Source organism: Mya arenaria, chromosome 5 (genome assembly GCF_026914265.1).
Source record: "Mya arenaria isolate MELC-2E11 chromosome 5, ASM2691426v1".
Classification (NCBI taxonomy): Eukaryota; Metazoa; Mollusca; class Bivalvia; order Myida; family Myidae; genus Mya; species Mya arenaria.
Window position 1 is genome coordinate 37,825,480 of NC_069126.1, and position 15,188 is coordinate 37,840,667.

At 33.9% G+C, this 15,188-nt stretch overlaps 2 protein-coding genes across 2 annotated transcripts; one reads left to right on the forward strand and one right to left on the reverse strand.

The window, feature by feature from the left end:
- Window positions 1-316: 316 nt before the first annotated feature.
- LOC128235662 (putative nuclease HARBI1) lies at window positions 317-1,016 on the forward strand. Its single transcript, XM_052950467.1, has 2 exons — window positions 317-455; window positions 628-1,016. The coding sequence occupies exons 1-2, from the start codon at window positions 317-319 to the stop codon at window positions 1,014-1,016; spliced, it is 528 nt and encodes a 175-aa protein (XP_052806427.1).
- A 4,565-nt stretch (window positions 1,017-5,581) lies between these two features.
- LOC128235663 (uncharacterized) lies at window positions 5,582-14,809 on the reverse strand. The gene is made up of 7 exons (XM_052950468.1): window positions 14,671-14,809; window positions 14,045-14,215; window positions 12,840-12,984; window positions 12,103-12,147; window positions 6,867-6,941; window positions 6,426-6,476; window positions 5,582-6,032 (listed from the first exon to the last, which is right to left on the reverse strand). The coding sequence occupies exons 1-7, from the start codon at window positions 14,807-14,809 to the stop codon at window positions 5,921-5,923; spliced, it is 738 nt and encodes a 245-aa protein (XP_052806428.1). The 3' UTR covers window positions 5,582-5,920.
- Between the last annotated feature and the right edge of the window lie 379 nt (window positions 14,810-15,188).

Consider the following 15,188-nt stretch of genomic DNA (forward strand, 5'->3'; position numbering starts at 1 on the left):
TTATAGCCTGCTGGACACCTTCAGCGACCGGTTTGGGCTGACAAGTCTAGTGGCTAGTGCGGCTAGACACTTTCAGCGACTGGTGGGGGCTGACAAGTCTAGCGGCTAGTTCTAGTCTGCTGGGCACTTTCAGCGACCCGTTTGGGCTGACAAGTCTAGTGGCTAGTGCGGCTAGACACTTTCAGCGACTGGTGGGGGCTGACAAGTCTAGCGGCTAGTTCTAGTCTGCTGGGCACTTTCAGCGACCGGTTTTGGCTGACAAGTCTAGCGACTAGTTCGGCGAGACACTTTCAGCAGCTAGTTCCATCCTTCCAGTATGGCAGATAGGGGCAATATCCTAAATGAACTTACCAACCAGCAACTTGTTGATAGGTATCGCTTCAACAGGGCAGGCCTCAATTACCTTGAAACTGTGTTTGGACCAGCACTGGAGCCAGCTACAATGAGACATAAGAGTTTGTCGGCTATGGACAAACTCCTTATTACTCTAAGGTACTTAGCAACAGGGGGAATTCAGCTAAACGATGCTGACATGCACAATGTCTCATAGCCAGCAGTATCAAAAATATTGACTGAAGTGACAAATCATCTGCTGATGTTTTGGGAAGGTGCGTTTCCCACTAACAGTGAGGGAGCTTGATGCACAGGTTCAACAGTTTTATGGACTGGCACAGTTTCCAAAGGTGGTGGGTGTCATAGATGGTACCCACATACGTATTCAGCCCCCTTCGGAGGATGAGCCGTCTTTTGTCAATAGGAAGGGTTTCCATTCAATTAACGTACAAGTTGTGTTTGATGGTTTTGACAGAATAACAAATGTGGTTGCCCGATGGCCAGGGTCTGCACATGACAGCAGAATTCTTCAGCAGAGTGGCCTTAGGAACCTATTTGATGAAGGTCACGTACCTAATGGTCAATACCATCTTCTTGGGGACAGCGGATATGCTGGGCGAAGGTGGCTACTTACCCCATACCTCAATCCCCAGCCTGGTAGCCAAACAGCATACAACAGGTAAATTAATTATTCTGCATGACATTGATATAGTAAACAAAGTGAACAATTATTAAAACATTTGTCAACACTGAAAGAAAATTGTAAAATTTAATCATGTAATAAGGTGATCTGTAACACTAGAAGCTTTCACGAGACATAACTAAACCTATTTCTTCGTCAAAGTAATTAAAAACAACAATGCCCTCTTCATTATTTTCTTTCTGAACTCCTTTGAATACACTGATGCATACATGTTCTCACGTTGCATTTGCTTTGATATGGCAGTGGTAAGAAAATAATCTTATTTACACTCGTCAATGTATATGTAATGATATATATATATTTCTTTCATGCTTTACGATGAAATATGGGGTTTTAACAGTGAAATAACAACAGTGAAAATATCAATTTGATATTTTCACTGCAAAATAAGGAGTGAAAATATCAATTTTCAGAACTACTTTTAAAATCCTTTGTTATTATCATACATGTACTTGTCTTGGTCAAAACAGAACACTGGACTTCAGTAAATTATGTCAAAAAATGTTAAAAAAATAAAGAAATATTTTATAAATTTAAATAAATATATAATTGGAAACTAACAACTTACCGTTTATTACCGGTTATCCCGATTATTAAACATTTTACTGATCTTTGAAGCTGAATGTTCGAACATTTGCTTTCATTCTAAACAAATTACAGACAAAAACAACTGTTCGAACATAAATAACATTTTATAGCATCGTTCAAATGTATTTTGAACTGTTAACCGTTGTAGTACGTAAAATGAGCTTCCTGGAGAATTCACACAACAATTTACAGATAGATCCGATATTTTTTACCCCACCCACATCTCAAAATGTATCAACAAACTAGTGTGGCATTTACTCTTCTGGAAAACAAACATTTTAAAGCGAAACAGACTGGTCTGTAAGATGACTGAATATTAACTTACTATTAAAACACGCGTATATGCAGTCTTAAACTAAGAAGAATGGTTAAAATCCAATGAGTATCCACATTTGTTTTGCTAACACATTTGACCTTCCAAAGTTTCATTCCATAAATAGCGGCGTAGTAATTTGGTTAAAATAAAGTGTTTTCATTATTTTTGGAACATTTGTGCACTAATAATACTTCATTTTTTACTGTTCATAAAGCTTTGCAATAAAAAACGAGCGAATATTAAGCTATAAGAATGAATAGCAGAGAACTGTTTCTCAGCAAACTGAAAGTAGAAAAGTTGACAGCTATAATTATGCATGAGGGGCGCCCCACGGGTAGCGGTATAAAGCCCACCCTTTTCAAAAAAGGGGGTAATTCAGAAATAAATAAAAAAACAAATAAAACTCCGAAAATAAGCATAAAAGAAACAGAAAATTTGTTTATTTCAGTGTAAGATCGTATTTAATTTCACTCGTGATCATAAAAAAACTACATTTTCACTCGTGGCTTCGCCACTCGTGAAAATATGTTTTTCTATGACACTCGTGAAATAAAATACGATCTTACACTGAAATAAACAAATATCCTCTATATATATTTTTTTTTTTCAGATCCCATAAAATTACTAGAGCCAAGGTGGAGAGAGGCATAGGCCAACTTAAAAGACGATTCGGTGTTCTCCATGGTGAAATTAGGGTGCAGCCAGAAAAAGCTTGCAGGTATTAGTAATATGCAAAACAAAAATTGCATAAAAAATATACTTTTAAGTTTCATGCACTTTTTCAAACAAAAACAAAACTGATGTATGGGCATGTGGCCATTGTCAGAAGAGTAGTTCCTAATGAAACAATGCACATGTTTGGCCCAGGAACTTGATGGACATGTTGATCATGGGTAGGTGACCCTACTGATTTGGAGGTTTATATCAAACGTTTTATGGTGACATTGAGCTGAAAATTTTAGCTATTGTGTCCTAGACAAAATACATAGGCCAAAACTTTAGGCCAAAACTTTAAGGAAAGTTTTTAGTTAAAAAACAAGCAAGTATTTGTGTAAGCTTAATTACAGGAGCATTACTGGTACAAACATAAGCATGACACAGAAAATTTACTGAACACATACTGTTTTATTCAACTCATTCCTGCATTTGTTATGTCCAGCAAAGTTACAGCATAACATGTCAAACATACAACTCATGAGCTCACTGTTCCAGTTATATATATATATGCAAACATATGTTAAATTAGAAAATGAAAACAACCTTTCACCGGGTGCATTAACCCTCTTAATATGATTAAAGATTCAGTTAAAAATGATTTCTTTTTACATACAAACACCCAGTACTGACATGTATTTACTATTTAACACTCAAATCCTAATACATTGAAATAACCAAAAAGCACTTAATACTGTGTTTAGACAATGTATGGAGCCTTTTTGTTTAATGTTGTTGAAAGAACCCTTTCAAATTTACAAAATTAAATTGACAATATTTGTAAATTCAATCCATTTAAAAAACACATTTATGGTATTATTATTATTTTTGGTCAGTGTGGTTTGTTGATTTTAATGTTTACTTACATACTGGATTAACAGACATTTTCTGAAACAATATCTGAATATACAACTGATTTTTTCATATTAGGTTTTTAATACATTTAATTTTATTAGATTCAATACATAATATGAAACAGCTTTGTTTCAATTTTTTTTTTTTTGCTCTTTTGGTTGCAATTTACTGCCTTCTAAAGGCTCTTTACCCTCGTGTTATTCTCCCCCCTCCCCCCCACCAAAATCATATATTTTTTCCAAGTTAATTAATGAAGGCTACTTTAATAAATAAAAAAAACAATGAATTTCTTGAAAATGAACAAAATCTCTACAAGACTTACTCTTTCACATGATAATGTATTCATAAAAAGGTAAAAACATGTATATTTGCCATGACTTAAGCCAATGTGACCTGTTTATTTTTCCCAAAGTGAACCTTTTTTCCAAATTGCAAGGCACAGGCTGTAAAAATAATCTCCCAAAAAATCACTGAAAATCTATACTATTAAAGTGTATCAATTCATTAATTCAAAAACATTAAAGAAAACAAGTTATTTGCAGTGTTAACATAATTATTCTGAAATTGAACAGTAGTGTTCTTAAATTTCTGAATAAGAACATTCCATTGTTTCTCTAAATTACAGAATTGTTCTGACCTGCGCTGTTTTGCACAATATCTGTAAAGCGCGGAACATACCAATGCCAGATGTGATTGATGACGGCGGCAATGCTAACAACATGGACAACAACATTGCTCCTCAACATGGTATGCAGTACAGAGATTACTTCGCCAACACCTACTTTTAAGCAGTACATGTAAGTTTTTAGCTCTACTGGCAAAGGCCAGAAGAGCTTATGCGATGGTAATGTGTACGTAGTATGTGCATCCGTGCGTCCATGCGTCCGTGCGTCTGTAAACAATTGCTTGTGAACACGATACAGTCTTCAGTTTTGATTGTATCTCGATGAAACTTGTACAGTATCTAGATATCCATTAGAGCTCGGTTCCTTTCGAAAACCAGCCAGATCCGCCCATGCATGCCTAGATTATGGCCCTTGATAGTATAAAAAATGCTATTGTGTAAACAATTGGTTGTGAACACGATACAGTCTTCAGTTTTGATTATATCTCGATGAAACTTGTACAGTATCTAGATATCCATTAAAGCTTGGTTCCTTTCGAAAACCAGCAAGATCCGCCCATGAATGCCTAGATTATGGGCCATGAAAGTTTTAAAGAAATGCTTTCTATTTTTAGCCAGGTCTGCATGAGCGAATTCTATTTTTAGCCAAGTTTACATGTATATGTTAATTCAAGTCTAGAGTTAAGGGAGACAATTTGCAAGTCTAGGATTTTGAGAGAAAATTTGCTTTTTGCTTCTGCAGTTGATTTTGTGAATTACTCTGCCTTGTTCTTGTTGAAAGCCCAAAGGCCATTTTTTAGCTTTAAGTTCTGTAGTTTGCGCATTCATCTTAACAAAATTGGTTGTGAATGTTTAAGTTATGCACCTGGTGTCATTACTGGCCACACCCAGGGTTCACAGGTTTGGTAAACATAAATCTGGAAAGGTTTGAAAATCTTTTTGTGTGTTCGTGCATCCATCTCAGCACAATTGATTGTGAATGTTTGTTCAAATTGATCAATGTTGTCCTAGGATGCCCTTGACTTTGACCTTTTGACCAACTTTTTTTAACTTTTAAAACTACAGAAAATTTTACTATGAGTACAGTTTTGAAAGCATTTTTTTTTGTCAGATGACTTTTACTTGGCACATATTAAAATAGTTCATGCAACTAATCTGCTTACAATACTTTCTGGGCTCAGATGTTGAACGTGCTACGTTTTCAGGTAACCCAAACACAAAACATAAACTATATGTCTGTTGCCTTTTACCCATACATACATGCTCTGGATTGATATGACCACAAAAGCCATGCCAGTAGAGCATAGGCCCTTTTGGGCCTCTTGTTTTATTATATCCTCTATAATGATATATAGAGATTAACCGATGAATTGAAAAGGATATTTCAATAGGTGAAATAACATTTTGATATCATTCTTTATTTTTTTAAATTTAACAAGCTCCTACTGAAAGGAAATGCATATACAAAATGAACGTGCAAAGTGCTGGTACACACTTTTTATGATGTCAATTCTGAAATGACATTACATTTGCCTAAATTTTGGCCGGTTGCCTGAAAAACTTCCAATAAATTTTAATTATTTTATCTCATATATTTATGCATATAATAAAAGAAGTGTTGAATTCAGTGTAAGATAGCAAAATATTTCACATTGTAAACCCAGAAGCCAATATTTCACAGATGAGCTACACCAATTGTGAAATAGAGATTTTGGTGGTCACTCCGTGAAATATATTATGATCTTATACCTGAACATTAAAAGTACAAATGAATCCGAGGCTATAATCATTCTTCGCCAAGCTGTTTTTTGAGCACCCTGATCTGGAGCCGTAGCTTCTCTTCCCGCAAACCTTGCATCACAGTATGGCAGGAACAGGTGCAGATCACTGAGTCACTGCTGCAAACAATAAGTCAGTTTTAATTACAAGTATAAAAAGAAACTTGAGCTATCACTAAAGGTGATTTGAACACCCCAAACAAAGTTACCACAGAAACAGGTTTGCCATATAAGTATAAGCATTTTGTATAAAGTTTCATTCAGTAACATATTATAAGTTAACTTGGTACTGATAAATACAGTACAAGAATTGATTGTGAGACTTTTTTCTACTTTGTACATACATATACAGTTCATTTATTAACAGTGACAACTTTTATCCTTTGTTTTAGATTGTGCCATGGCCTGAAATCATTGGATGATGTGCTGATGAAAAGTTTACAACTTCATTTTATGAATAGACATTATTCACACAGTTTGCAGTAAAAAAATTGGCATGAATGTGTTACTTACATGTTGTATGTCTCACTGGTCACATTAAGGTCTGTCACCATCTGAACTGGGCTGAAAGAAAAAAAAATCATTACATTAAAAATGAATAGCTTGAAAAAAAATGACTTATAATATATTGATGTATGAAGAACATAACAGCTGCAAGTTTTAACAACTACTGAAGTATAATTGTACTTCATTGTATAATATAAGTTGCAGAGATTATAAGATGACCCATTATGGGATATACAGGGGAAAGGAAACCATATCTGGTGAGAGCAAACCCTGAAATGGTACTACATGTATATATATTTGCTGACCCAATATTGAAAAATATGACCAGCCCTGGACCAATATATATACACACACAAGTGAATTTCAGCATTAACTTGCACTCTCAAAAATTGACCGTTTTGGCAACTCCTTATAATAATAATAAATGATACAGTCCTGAAAAGTTACCTGTAATTTGTAACCAAGTCTTCACTGGCACTAAGACTTGCATTGGAACTGGCACTTATTCCCCATGTTGATGCACTGTAATGGTTTTAGGAGATATAAATACTTGGTACAAATGATAAAATACAGATATCATTTACAATTAAAGTAGTTGGAAAAAACAACACACAATAAAATTATTGCATTTTGAATTTTGAATTTGCATTCTCAGCTTTTCACATAACCCTGTTGTTGTTGTTCTTGTGGCCTCTTCCTTTGTTCACTTGAACTAGATACAAATTTTCTATTTATTATATATAGTGATAGCTTTCATCACAATCTAAACAGAAATGTATCAGTATGAGATAACTGATAATATGTATAACCAGTTTACATATTAACTTAACTGTCAGACAGTATATTTGCAAATTGATATTGTTTCTTAATCCTAACATTTATGTTAAAAGTTGCTTTTATTATAGCCATACTTTTACCTGTTAAGATCACTCCCATTAGTTGTGGAAATGCCTGTGGACACACTGAAAAAATATAAACAGTTTTCTGGTTTATGATTGCAATGAAATTAAAATGTTCAGTTTGTGATACATAAAACATTTATGAAAACAGTTTAATCAATCAAGATGCATTCACTACCTGAACAATTTGTTAAAAATATGTAACTTTATTCTTTTTATAAAATTTCTTTGTATGTACAGTGTTAATACTTATTAATGCACCCACTCCTGAAAGAATGGAGTGCTTATTTATGTTTCATCTATGAGCATGTGCTGCAGGTGAACAATTAAAAAATGATAACCCCATTAGTTATTACATGTCATTAGCTTTATTTATTTAATCTTTACAATTTTATAAGCAATAACAAACACTTGAATGAATGCATTTTTTTTATTTATCGCAGTGTTGTCTTTCTATATATGAATGATACTATAAAAATATTAGTCTGATGCACTAAGGAAACATGGATAAGAAGAGTGGTTCTAAAGTTAAGGTGTTTGCAACTCACTTAAAATGTAAGAGGCTAGAAATCAACATGGTGAAAAATCTCATATCTGATCGCAAAAGAAACCAACCCTGCTTTTACATTAGAAATGGGTAGCGAGAAATCCCAGTATTTAGCTGTTTAATGGTAACAAAAGCAGTATCTGTTACACTCAATATGGTCGGGGGGGGGGGGGGTAACTATTACAGCTATACATGCAACGATTAATGAGTTTACTTGTTGGATTATTACAGCATCTGTCAATAGACCAATGGTCCCAGCATTAGGTCCACCACCTGGAATAAGTGCAGTGTAAATGATTATCATTGTGGAACATAATCGAAAAAATGGATAAACAATAGTAATTCCTTGTATTAAGATTTTTTGATACATGATCAACTGTTGCAATATTAAAATGATAAATTTGCAAACACATGACATATGCTTTTCCTTACTAGTGTCATAAATGTATTTATAAACAAATCGAACACAAATGTTCTTATGAAGGGTACCGAGTTAAATTTGAAAGAAATAAGCATAAAACACGGTATTTCTTCTTTATGAGACTATAGTAGACCATAGTAAATCTTTAAGCGTTCACCAATCATTAATATTGTTTTGCGCTTTCAGCTATTAAATATACGGTTAAAATCTTGTTAGGCCTTAAAAAGAAATATGTCTGTTTCGGGTAACCCGACCTTACCTATAAAAATGTGCTGACCCTAACTATTTTTTTTCCGTTTCTGAGCAAAAAAAGTATTCGTTAGCGAAAAGAGAGTTACGAAGGGCGGAAAAATGCAGATTTTAATCAGAATTATTGTTTATATGATGAAACAAAGTCAGGCAATGACAGTAATGTAGGAAAGACTGCCATGTGCAAGAAAACACTCTGAACTTACGACAGATTTTGAAGAAAATAAAAATCCCTACCTACCCTACCTAGAAATTTTGGGAAGGTTACCCTAAACAAACAATTTGTTTTTGGCCTTATCAGTATTTAATTTTTTCTATAAATTCATTATTTAGTAAGTAGTATAAGTTTATTATTTTTGCGCTTTCTGCTATTAAATACACGGTTATCTTGTTACCAGTATTTATTAATTTCCATAAATGCATTATTTAGTAAGTAGCTAAAGGTTTTTCAGTCAAAAGTGATGTATGTTTTACATGTGAATGTATTGATTTTGAATAAGATTGTCACTTCAATTATATGACACACAATATGAAGAATAAAAGTTTATATAAAGAAAAGCCATTTTGACAGCAATTTTATCCATAAAGTGCATTACTTTTGTGTACTGAACATAGAATATGAATAGCAACAAAAATACATTTAATGAATTTAATGAATTATACCAGTTTTTTGTTGATTTTGGATGTAATCTTGGTATAAGTTATTATGCCTCTGCACCAAGTTGTCCCACTTCTTCAGAAGATCAATGGATGAGCGTGGGAACTCTGACCCAGCGTTATACATCTTTGGTATGGTTTCCTCCCACATGTGCCGCTTGGTTTTTGTTGTAATAGCTTAAACAAAAACAAAAAAACAATAAGAATAGATGAGTCTGTAGCTCTTTAAAATGCACTCAATGTGTCTAAATTCAAAACTTTCTAATACAACGCTAAAAAAAATGTATGTGAAAAAGTTTTGATACACACATAAGATCACACTAGTCTCAATATTTCGACTGTTCGGTCTGACTTTTGAACAAACCACAGGGGCAGGGTGTGTAGTTGGAATTTTGATTATCTTAACTTTGTACATTACAAAGATAACAGAATAAAAGTTCCAAAAAACATTTTTTTTGTAAGTTATCAATAGTAACAAGTTCACCATCATTATAAATGAGACTTGGATTTAAAAAAATGGGGGTGGGCCTGGTCAAAGGGGTGTGTCAAATCAACAACGCACTCTGCTGCCTCTGTGATACAAACACTGACTACTGCTTAGATATATTTTAGTTGTACAAATATACTCACAGGGTGTGTGCTTGTTATGCACGTATTGGTAACGGGTTAGATTTTGTGTTCCGCTTGGTCCTCCCCATAACCTCTGCCAACAGCATACAATCATGCAGGGAAAAATTCGGAGAACGTTTCTTGACCTCTTGTTTTTCCACATTTACAAAGGTAAACAATGACAAATGCCGTCTGCACGATATATTTAGTGCGCACTTCCTTATTCCGGTTCTATTTTTGTGCTGGAAAATACCGGAATTCCAGCTTCCGGTTCTATATTTAGTTGGCGAACAATTGGAATTCCAAAATCCGTTCTATATTTAGACACGGAATTACCGAAGTTCCTTAGAAACGCGGATAGATATTGATATTTTTTAAGGTTAAAAGTAAAGATAAGAAATATTTTACGAAAGATTTCCTTAAGATTTTTTAGGAATACTACTTAAGAAAATCTTTATTTTTTTCCGTACCTAAGGAAATTATTCAAGGATAAAATATTACTTAAAATAAATATTAAGATGCTTCTGTAATATGGACCCTGGAGTATAACTTGAAAAGTACTGTATGGAATTCATTGGAACTTCACACAATGGTAAAGCACAATTAGAGGAAGTGCAATGCACAAGAACCATAACTCTATTTTAGCTAATTACATAGTTATGGCCTTTAATCCTTTTTTCTTGTCCCGAGCATAACTTGAAAACTATTGGATGGAATCTAATAAAGCTTCATACAGTGATAGATCATGATGAGAGGAAGTGCAGTGTATAGGAACCTCAATTATATTTCAGCTTATTACAGAGTTACTGCCCTTTGTTATTTTTTCTTGTCCGGATCATAACATGAAAACTATTGGATGGAATTAAATAAAACTTCATACAGTTATTGATCATAATGAGAGGAAGTGCAGTATATAGAAACCGCAATTCTATTTGAGCCAATTACAGAGTTATTACCCTTTGTTACTTTTTTCTTGTCCGGAGCATAACTTGAAATCTACCGGATGGATTGTAATAAAACTTTATACAATGGTACAGCACAATGAGAAGGAGTTCAGTGTACATGAATCATAACACTATTTTAGCAAATTACAATGACAGTAGTCCATAAAATAAAGTTGTCATTTATAGGTTGGCTTTCCAAATAGTTGCAATTTCTTATCAGGGCGGCGTTCGGGGGTATTAATCCTTTTCAGTGATAGTTCTTGTTACCTTTCAGGTGGCCCCGCAGTGCCGGATAAATGCGGTGGTATTGTTTTTGCACAAAATATAGCGGGGAATGGGCATACCAAGAGTCCCTGGGGTGCCCGGGCATTTGGCAGGGATTTTACCATTTGGTCATCCCCGCAGGGCGGAGATTTTAGCCGGGGTTGGCTTGACCAGAAGTCAAAGTCCCTGCTAGTCCCCGGACCTGGGGGGGGGGGGGGTTACAATTGACTGGTGTATAGATGCCAGCTTCACCAACCCAACTCGAAGCTAGTGAATGTCCTTATGAAAATAAGATTTTTAGTAATTACATCAACCAGGTATAGTGGACATTTTTTAGTAATCCAATTCCTTAATAACTTAATATTAATTTGTTAATGTTTGCAACAGGTTGGAGATGGGGATGATGACAGGCCAGCCAGCCGAACTCAAATTGGATTAGACATTACTTAGTATTTCACAATCACTTCATGAAAATGTATCCAAACAGTAGCGTGTTTGATTTTTTTAAGTTTATCTTTTCTGTTTGTTTCATTCCTAAATAACATTGTTTCATGCTGTTTGTAAATTATTTCCGGTCACGGCCATGAGGTTATATCATTTTCTAATGATCTATTTTGTTTGCTTTTTTATAAATTTCAGGTTTTTGACTTATCCCTCAATACTTCTTAATACATTTTAACATTCTGTAAAAGCACAAATGTATTGGTTCTTTTTTTATAGCCACCTGGTTGCTGAAGCTCGAGAGGACCTTTATGGACAAAAAATCCTGTTCAAGATAATTCCGTCTGGAATTCCATACCACCTCCAGAGAATGGAAAATGTCTTTTTTAGCTTTTCACATAACCCTGTTGTTGTTGTTCTTGTGGCCTCTTCCTTTGTTCACTTGAACTAGATACAAATTTTCTATTTATTATATATAGTGATAGCTTTCATCACAATCTAAACAGAAATGTATCAGTATGAGATAACTGATAATATGTATAACCAGTTTACATATTAACTTAACTGTCAGACAGTATATTTGCAAATTGATATTGTTTCTTAATCCTAACATTTATGTTAAAAGTTGCTTTTATTATAGCCATACTTTTACCTGTTAAGATCACTCCCATTAGTTGTGGAAATGCCTGTGGACACACTGAAAAAATATAAACAGTTTTCTGGTTTATGATTGCAATGAAATTAAAATGTTCAGTTTGTGATACATAAAACATTTATGAAAACAGTTTAATCAATCAAGATGCATTCACTACCTGAACAATTTGTTAAAAATATGTAACTTCATTCTTTTTATAAAAGTTCTTTGTATGTACAGTGTTAATACTTATTAATGCACCCACTCCTGGAAGAATGGAGTGCTTATTTATGTTTCATCTATGAGCATGTGCTGCAGGTGAACAATTAAAAAATGATAACCCCATTAGTTATTACATGTCATTAGCTTTATTTATTTAATCTTTACAATTTTATAAGCAATAACAAACACTTGAATGAATGCATTTTTTTTATTTATCGCAGTGTTGTCTTTCTATATATGAATGATACTATAAAAATATTAGTCTGATGCACTAAGGAAACATGGATAAGAAGAGTGGTTCTAAAGTTAAGGTGTTTGCAACTCACTTAAAATGTAAGAGGCTAGAAATCAACATGGTGAAAAATCTCATATCTGATCGCAAAAGAAACCAACCCTGCTTTTACATTAGAAATGGGTAGCGAGAAATCCCAGTATTTAGCTGTTTAATGGTAACAAAAGCAGTATCTGTTACACTCAATATGGTCGGGGGGGGTAACTATTACAGCTATACATGCAACGATTAATGAGTTTACTTGTTGGAGGGCAGCTGTAGAAATCCCGAGTCCATTGGCATTCCGGCCTGGCCTGAGATTCCAATTAGGCCGCAGGCTTTTTTCCCAACTACAGATATTACAGCATCTGTCAATAGACCAATGGTCCCAGCATTAGGTCCACCACCTGGAATAAGTGCAGTGTAAATGATTATCATTGTGGAACATAATCGAAAAAATGGATAAACAATAGTAATTCCTTGTATTAAGATTTTTTGATACATGATCAACTGTTGCAATATTAAAATGATAAATTTGCAAACACATGACATATGCTTTTCCTTACTAGTGTCATAAATGTATTTATAAACAAATCGAACACAAATGTTCTTATGAAGGGTACCGAGTTAAATTTGAAAGAAATAAGCATAAAACACGGTATTTCTTCTTTATGAGACTATAGTAGACCATAGTAAATCTTTAAGCGTTCACCAATCATTAATATTGTTTTGCGCTTTCAGCTATTAAATATACGGTTAAAATCTTGTTAGGCCTTAAAAAGAAATATGTCTGTTTCGGGTAACCCGACCTTACCTATAAAAATGTGCTGACCCTAACTATTTTTTTTCCGTTTCTGAGCAAAAAAAGTATTCGTTAGCGAAAAGAGAGTTACGAAGGGCGGAAAAATGCAGATTTTAATCAGAATTATTGTTTATATGATGAAACAAAGTCAGGCAATGACAGTAATGTAGGAAAGACTGCCATGTGCAAGAAAACACTCTGAACTTACGACAGATTTTGAAGAAAATAAAAATCCCTACCTACCCTACCTAGAAATTTTGGGAAGGTTACCCTAAACAAACAATTTTTTTTTGGCCTTATCAGTATTTAATTTTTTCTATAAATTCATTATTTAGTAAGTAGTATAAGTTTATTATTTTTGCGCTTTCTGCTATTAAATACACGGTTATCTTGTTACCAGTATTTATTAATTTCCATAAATGCATTATTTAGTAAGTAGCTAAAGGTTTTTCAGTCAAAAGTGATGTATGTTTTACATGTGAATGTATTGATTTTGAATAAGATTGTCACTTCAATTATATGACACACAATATGAAGAATAAAAGTTTATATAAAGAAAAGCCATTTTGACAGCAATTTTATCCATAAAGTGCATTACTTTTGTGTACTGAACATAGAATATGAATAGCAACAAAAATACATTTAATGAATTTAATGAATTATACCAGTTTTTTGTTGATTTTGGATGTAATCTTGGTATAAGTTATTATGCCTCTGCACCAAGTTGTCCCACTTCTTCAGAAGATCAATGGATGAGCGTGGGAACTCTGACCCAGCGTTATACATCTTTGGTATGGTTTCCTCCCACATGTGCCGCTTGGTTTTTGTTGTAATAGCTTAAACAAAAACAAAAAAACAATAAGAATAGATGAGTCTGTAGCTCTTTAAAATGCACTCAATGTGTCTAAATTCAAAACTTTCTAATACAACGCTAAAAAAAATGTATGTGAAAAAGTTTTGATACACACATAAGATCACACTAGTCTCAATATTTCGACTGTTCGGTCTGACTTTTGAACAAACCACAGGGGCAGGGTGTGTAGTTGGAATTTTGATTATCTTAACTTTGTACATTACAAAGATAACAGAATAAAAGTTCCAAAAAACATTTTTTTTGTAAGTTATCAATAGTAACAAGTTCACCATCATTATAAATGAGACTTGGATTTAAAAAAAATGGGGGGGGGGCGTGGTCAAAGGGGTGTGTCAAATCAACAACGCACTCTGCTGCCTCTGTGATACAAACACTGACTACTGCTTAGATATATTTTAGTTGTACAAATACACTCACAGGGTGTGTGCTTGTTATGCACGTATTGGTAACGGGTTAGATTTTGTGTTCCGCTTGGTCCTCCCATAACCTCTGCCAACAGCATACAATCATGCAGGGAAAAATTCGGAGAACGTTTCTTGACCTCTTGTTTTTCCATATTTACAAAGGTAAACAATGACAAATGCCGTCTGCACGATATATTTAGTGCGCACTTCCTTATTCCGGTTCTATTTTTGTGCTGGAAAATACCGGAATTCCAGCTTCCGGTTCTATATTTAGTTGGCGAACAATTGGAATTCCAAAATCCGTTCTATATTTAGACACGGAATTACCGAAGTTCCTTAGAAACGCGGATAGATATTTTTTAAGGTTAAAAGTAAAGATAAGAAATATTTTACGAAAGATTTCCTTAAGATTTTTTAGGAATACTACTTAAGAAAATCTTTATTTTTTTCCGTACCTAAGGAAATTATTCAAGGATAAAATATTACTTAAAATAAATATTAAGATGCGTCTGTAATATGGACCCTGGAGTA

Coding starts and splice junctions, on each gene's coding strand:
- LOC128235662 (XM_052950467.1), top strand. CDS start 317: ATGGCAGATAGGGGCAATATCCTAAATGAACTTACCAACCAGCAACTT. Junction 456..627: donor AGCTACAATGAGACATAAGA/GTTTGTCGGCTA, acceptor TCCCACTAACAG/TGAGGGAGCTTGATGCACAG.
- LOC128235663 (XM_052950468.1), bottom strand. CDS start 14,809: ATGGAAAAACAAGAGGTCAAGAAACGTTCTCCGAATTTTTCCCTGCAT. Junction 12,148..12,839: donor CTACAGCTGCCCTCCAACAA/GTAAACTCATTA, acceptor ATATTTTTTCAG/TGTGTCCACAGGCATTTCCA. Junction 6,942..12,102: donor AATGGGAGTGATCTTAACAG/GTAAAAGTATGG, acceptor AAACCATTACAG/TGCATCAACATGGGGAATAA.